The 6,781-nt window shown below is 49.8% G+C and overlaps 1 protein-coding gene across 2 annotated transcripts in view; it reads right to left on the bottom strand.

The window, feature by feature from the left end:
• The window catches only part of LOC124114745 (F-box/LRR-repeat protein 7-like), a 48,029-nt gene extending 44,088 nt beyond the window's left edge, over positions 1 to 3,941 (bottom strand). For both annotated transcript variants that reach the window (XR_006857889.2, XM_046475474.2), the window contains exon 1: positions 1,502 to 3,941. Coding sequence is in view for 1 of the 2 variants with exons in the window: in XM_046475474.2 (XP_046331430.1) it covers positions 1,502 to 1,727 (226 nt within the window). In the remaining variant the exon portion in view is untranslated. The remainder of the gene's footprint in view (positions 1 to 1,501) is intronic.
• Between the last annotated feature and the right edge of the window lie 2,840 nt (positions 3,942 to 6,781).

The raw sequence follows: 6,781 nt of genomic DNA, 5'->3' as shown, positions 1-6,781 counted from the left end.
TCAAAATAACGACAAACACAACACTTTCCTCTCTGTAGCGACCAATATCTCAATACGATGACAATGTCATGTCTATATTACGACCAACACAACACGTTCCTCTCTATAACGACCAGTCTATCCTTACAATATCACTTTCTTCTCTATAACGACTAGTTTCATCGTCAATAGAACCGTCCTAATTGGATACTTGAGGTCATAAGCTTTAATATTTACTGAAACATGACAGATTTCCATACACAGTGATAAAGTCATTAACGCTCCTCGTTAAGGCGAGGCAAAGAATGTGATATGACAGCTAAATATTGAACCTGCTAGGAATCTCCCAAAAACTAAACACAGTGATAGATTATAGAAAAGGTTGTGTTTAATATGGAAAGTTCACACGTATTTGGCAGATGACATCAAAGAAGAGACATAAAGAATGCTGTCATGACCTTCCAGGGGAGGTCACCCAGAACAATCATACATGGGATGTGACAGGAACTTGCTTCAACCTGGAAGGCTGAAAGCTGACCTAGGACCAAACTGGGGACTAAATGATGTCGAGGGGCCGACTGGGGAGAGTGGGAGGACCTCACTGGAGGATGTCGAGGGTCTGACTGGAGAGAGTGGGAGGGCCTCGCTGGAGGATGTCAAGGATCCGACTGGGGAGGGTGGGACGACCTCACTGGAGGATGTCAAGGGTCCGACTGGGGAGAGTGGGAGGACCTCACTGGAGGATGTCGAGGGTCCGACTGGGGAGAGTGGGAGGACATCACCACTGGAGGATGTCGAGGGTCCGACTGGGGAGAGTGGGAGGACATCACTGGAGGATGTCAAGGGTCCGACTGGGGAGAGTGGGAGGACATCACTGGAGGATGTCAAGGGTCCGACTGGGGAGAGCGGGAGGACATCACCACTGGAGGATGTCAAGGGTCCGACTGGGGAGAGTGGGAGGACATTACTGGAGGATGTCAAGGGTCCGACTGGGGAGAGTGGGAGGACCTCACTGGAGGATGTCAAGGGTCCGACTGGGGAGAGCGGGAGGACCTCACTGGAGGATGTCGAGGGTCCGACTGGGGAGAGTGGGAGGACCTCACTGGAGGATGTCGAGTGTCCGACCGGGGAGAGCGGGAGGACATCACTGGAGGATGTCAAGGGTCCGACTGGGGAGAGTGGGAGGACATCACTGGAGGATGTCAAGGGTCCGACTGGGGAGAGTGGGAGGACATCACTGGAGGATGTCGAGGGTCCGACTGGGGAGAGTGGGAGGACCTCACTGGAAGATGTCAAGGGTCCGACTGGGGAGAGCGGGAGGACATCACTGGAGGATGTCGAGGCGCCAATACGGTCATGCTCCTCGCTAGAATCACGAGGGACACAAAGGGATGATAGGGTGTCACAGGATAAGTGTTGAAACTCTACACCGTGAATGAAACGTAGTAGTCAGATTGTAACAAGTAGAGTTCTTACTTCACACTTCACAGTAAACAGGGCGTCATAACTCTGGTTAACTTACCCGATAAGGCCCATGATTTGATCGATGCATACGTGTTGTCGGTCTCTCCCCCAGACCCATCGTCACTGTTGGCGGCGATAGAGACGTAGGACGCGGTGTCGCTACGGGCCACACCCCCGTGATACCTCACGGATAGTTCGGGGTTTGTAGCAAGGGTTGGCCGATCTGCCTTAGCTTGTTGGTTGCCTTGCCGACCGTGGAGTAAATTCTTCCACAAGCCCATCATACAGTCAAAGTATAGGAATTAACGCGCCCTACCACCACTGATAGGAATTGATACAGGTTACGGATATTTGTGGTCAACAGACCAGTAGGTGTCCATCGTGTACGCCAACGGCACCGGCTTGGACCTCATGACGACCTTCAGAATCACATGTACATCCCATCCGTCAGACTAAAGATTTGCAGTCTTGTCAAGTTGCCGGGAGCTATGGTGTTATTAACGTTCCGGTCTTAACTGCGCTGTTGAACACGCTTCTGTGGTCGATACATCGATCGTTACAAAGAGACAGAAATCAGTGAGCCGAAGCCATGGCATGTCATTGTAGGCACATAGTCTTTGTAGTAGTATGTTCATGTAGTAGGTATCCCATCCACCCAGGCGTGGCCGTCACACGCTGTTGCAGTAACACCTGGGCAATTACACCTACCTACCTGTCACGTGAGATGCTGCTGCTCGTGCACCAGCACACTGCACTAATTAGTAGGGAGGTCACCGCGACAAACTGGCAGTTCTATCTCGTTAGTCGATAACTGTGATTGTCTTGCAGAATTGGTCCCAGCTCCCTGGGGAACAGTCATGGTTCCGTATCGATTGGCGGTCCTACCTTTTTGTAGTAAGGGTCGGGACCCCTTTTGGTACGAATACTGGCTCCCTTGTTTCCCTACACTGATGGAATTGGTCCTTTCCCTGTCGACACGCGCTCCTTTTACTGTTGGCACTGGCTCCTTTCCCTCTCGGGACTGGCTCCTTTCCCTATCGTGACTGGCTCCTTTTACTGTTGGCACTGGCTCCTTTCCCTCTCGGGATTGGCTCCTTCCAGTGACATTCGTGGCTCCCTACTATGACTTTCCTGGATCCACACAATTGCGGCTCCGTCTCCTCTAGTGACGGCCTTGGCTCCTGGATGATGTTCCTGCTCCTACAGAGGCTGTACTTGCTACTTTTGCTCGTTCAAGACGTGTATCACACGTGTCTATGTTGCCATGCTTGTCCTCCCCAACTTACTGTTATGGCTGACAGAATTGTAGTAACCGTCACATGTCAACAAATCTTCTTAAAAACAAGACCTTAGGGTCATGCAGCTGCCATGCGGGCTCACGATCCGTGCCGGGTCTGACGCTATGGGTGTCAGCGTGGCCGCCGACACCGGAACAATGTCACTAGAAGACCTCACAGAAATCTGTCGGCCAGGTGGCTCTCTGTCCCAGCTCGACGTCAGACGATAAACATCCTATTCTGTTAACCATGAACATTGAACTCAGAGAAACATACTAGGTAGACCGGGACACGCCTGATCTGCTACCCACCGTGCGGGGGAATATAAAGCTGTTGTATACACATCGATCCAAATTCCTTTGAATATTTAATCCATGTCTTTGCATCATTCCAAGGCCTGTGATTGGAAATGTTGATTGGGTCAATGAGCGTGATGCTACCAGCTAGAGAGCCACGCGCTGCTTGAGACCCACACGTCTGTCCCCTGCCAACTACACGGCAGTACAGCCCCTCTCCCCGGCTGGCTGACCCCTGACCCAGGACCCCAAGATCTCACGGTCAGAAGGCTGCAGAAGACGCGACACAATAACGCAACATGGCCCCAGGCGGCGAGCTGAACACATCAGACAGCTTGTTTTCGGTGGAGATGGTATACGTCATCCCAATAACACATTTGATGATATAATCTGTCGCGATGTAGCTGTGTCAATACTTCATCCAATTAAGTGGTCGCGTTGTAGATCCGCTGAACAAAACACATCTTCTTCAATGTGTCGGATGTTTGTTTAGTAACACGGGTATAGGAAGAAATGTAAACTTGAGTTGTGGTCGCTCCGTAGATCAGCTTCCCAGTCAACGGCGAGGGATGACTCTATGTATGTACGTATTAGATATTCGGGTCTACATACTTAGTGATCCAGGGATCCACGATGCGGTAGGTACAGGGCAACAGCGGTATACCCAATGGGTCACTGTTTTAAACTGAACAGAGATGATGTGTAGAGACAGGGCACGACGATATACCCCACGGACACCTGCCTTTGTACTGCCGAAATCCAAAACAAACGCAGCGAGACCGACCTTTTCATGGGTCACCTCGCAGAGGGAAGGCGAGCCACCAGGGTTAGACGCAGTGCTGGTCCGAGGGCTCGTTAAACAGTTAATAGAGTGGGCTGATTTGACGAGTCCCTTCTCACTGTGAATGGTCCCTCTGCACACCCAGCGTCGTATACTGATACCCCTCGATATAACACTGCTGCACATTCTTTTGTGTGACCTAGGTATTCTTTCCTGAAATAACCATTAAGCTTTGCGTAGGTGTCGGTGACTACTTTGTTTTTGTCTAAATATCGAGGGTTATTTTTTCTCTGTGCAAGTATCAAGGGATACTATGTCTCTGTGTGAGTGTCGAGGGCTACTGTGCCTGTATAATTATATAAGTATCGAGGGCTACTGTGTCTGCATCTAGGGCTACTATGTCTGTCTAAGTATAAAGGGCTACTGTGTCTCTATGTGAGTATCGAGGGCTACTGCGTTTGCGGGCTACTGTGTCTGTATCGAGGGTTACTGTGTCTGCATCGAGGGCTACTGTTTGTGAATCGAGGGCTAATGGGTGTGTGAGAGGGCTACTGTCTCTGTGAGAGTATCGAGGGCTACTATGTCTCTATGTGAGTACCGAGGGCTACTGTGTGTGTGTGGGAGTATCGAAGGCTACTCTGCCTCTTTGTGCGTATCGAGGGCCACTGTGTCTCTGTGAGTATCGATGGCTACTGTGTCTGTGTGTGAGAATCGAGGGCTACTGTGTCTCTGTGTGAGTATCGACGGCTACTGTGTCTGTGTGAGTATCGACGGCTACAGTGTCTGTGAGAGTATCGAGGGCTACTGTGTCTCTGTGTGAGTATCGAGGGCTACTGTGTCTGTGTGTGAGTATCGACGGCTACTGTGTCTGTGTGAGTATCGACGGCTACAGTGTCTGTGAGAGTATCGAGGGCTACTGTGTCTCTGTGTGAGTATCGAGGGCTACTGTGTCTGTGTGTGAGTATCGACGGCTACTGTGTCTGTGTGTGAGTATCGACGGCTACTGTGTCTGTGAGAGTATCGAGGGCTACTGTGTCTCTGTGTGAGTATCGACGGCTACTGTGTCTGTGTGAGTATCGACGGCTACTGTGTCTGTGTGAGTATCGAGGGTTACTGTGTGTCTGTGTGAGTATCGAGAGTTACTGTGTGTCTGTGTGAATACAGAGAGCTACTGTGTCTGTGTGAGTATCGACGGCTACTGTGTCTGTATGAGTACAGAGAGCTACTGTGTCTGTGTGTGAGTATCGAGGGCTACTGTGTCTGTGTGAGTATCGAGGGCTACTGTGTCTGTGTGAGTATCGACGTCTACTGTGTCTGTGTGAGTATCGAGGTCTACTGTCTCTGTGTGAGTATCGAGGGCTACTGTGTCTGTGTGAGTATCGAGGTCTACTGTGTCTGTGTGAGAATCGAGGTCTACTGTCTCTGTGTGAGTATCGAGTTCTACTGTCTCTGTGTGAGTATCGACGGCTACTGTGTCTGTGTGAGTATCGAGGGTTACTGTGTGTCTGTGTGAGTATCGAGAGTTACTATGTGTCTGTGTGAATACAGAGAGCTACTGTGTCTGCGTGAGTATCGACGGCTACTGTGTCTGTGAGAGTATCGAGGGCTACTGTGTCTGTGTGTGAGTATCGAGGGCTACTGTGTCTGTGTGAGTATCGAGGGCTACTGTGTCTGTGTGAGTATCGAGGGCTACTGTCTCTGTGTGAGTATCGAGGTCTACTGTCTCTGTGTGAGTATCGAGTTCTACTATCTCTGTGTGAGTATCGACGGCTACTGTGTCTGTGTGAGTATCGAGGGTTACTGTGTGTCTGTGTGAGTATCGAGAGTTACTATGTGTCTGTGTGAATACAGAGAGCTACTGTGTCTGCGTGAGTATCGACGGCTACTGTGTCTGTGAGAGTATCGAGGGCTACTGTGTCTGTGTGTGAGTATCGAGGGCTACTGTGTCTGTGTGAGTATCGAGGGCTACTGTGTCTGTGTGAGTATCGAGGGCTACTGTCTCTGTGTGAGTATCGAGGTCTACTGTCTCTGTGTGAGTATCGAGTTCTACTGTCTCTGTGTGAGTATCGACGGCTACTGTGTCTGTGTGAGTATCGAGGGTTACTGTGTGTCTGTAAGAGTATCGAGAGTTACTGTGTGTCTGTGTGAATACAGAGAGCTACTGTGTCTGTGTGAGTATCGACGGCTACTGTGTCTGTGTGAGTATCGAAGGCTGCTGTGTCTGTGTGAGTATCGAAGGCGACTGTGTCTCTTTAAATATCGAGGACTAAATAGTCTCTCTTTTAGTATCGACAGGTAATTTGTCTCAGTTTAAGAGACAACCGCATCTTCAGAGGTGTGAGACGCTGCATAGTGATTGGTGAGCAGCGTTAGTTCGTGCAGTGTATTGTTGGGGATGCCGGAGGCTCGACTGGATGAGATCGGCACACACTGACATTGGACCAGATTTAACTCTTAAACAATGTCATAACAGTGTAAACCCTGAACACTATTGGCCCCTTTCTGTTGAAACGAGACACGTTAGAAAGTTATGTTGAATATGCGATGGTGAAATTGTGGGGTGTTGGTACAAAGATCGAAACTCCACGAAATACAGACACAACGACAATAGGTAGCATTGTCTGACTGAATGTCGGCGAGATCAAAACAGGTTGTCAAATATTACCTGGCGGGCGCGTGGAGGACGGCTCCAGTTTAGGCCCTTTAAATAGCCTGTCATTACAGCCGAGACATTCCACAACAGATCGAAACATTAGCGACAGGGGGTGCTATCAAGCGTTAGGGGAAAGCGGTGGGTTGGAGCACTGGGATGAGGCATATGATGGGAACGGGGCGGGAGTAGACTTCAACTTCACATTGTTTGTTTGTTTGTTTGTTGTGTAACGCCGCACTCAGCAATATTACATTGAGACAGGCACATCCTGCAAGACTCCCCAGCCACATAAGACTTTCTTTTATCTAACTTTATTATTAAATCACAGGAT

The sequence above is a fragment of the Haliotis rufescens genome, unplaced genomic scaffold, assembly GCF_023055435.1.
Source record: "Haliotis rufescens isolate VD_foot unplaced genomic scaffold, xgHalRufe1.0.p SCAF_31, whole genome shotgun sequence".
NCBI classification, from domain to species: domain Eukaryota; kingdom Metazoa; phylum Mollusca; class Gastropoda; order Lepetellida; family Haliotidae; genus Haliotis; species Haliotis rufescens.
Note: the sequence above shows the minus strand (reverse complement) of the source record. Positions and strands in the feature narration are given on the sequence as shown.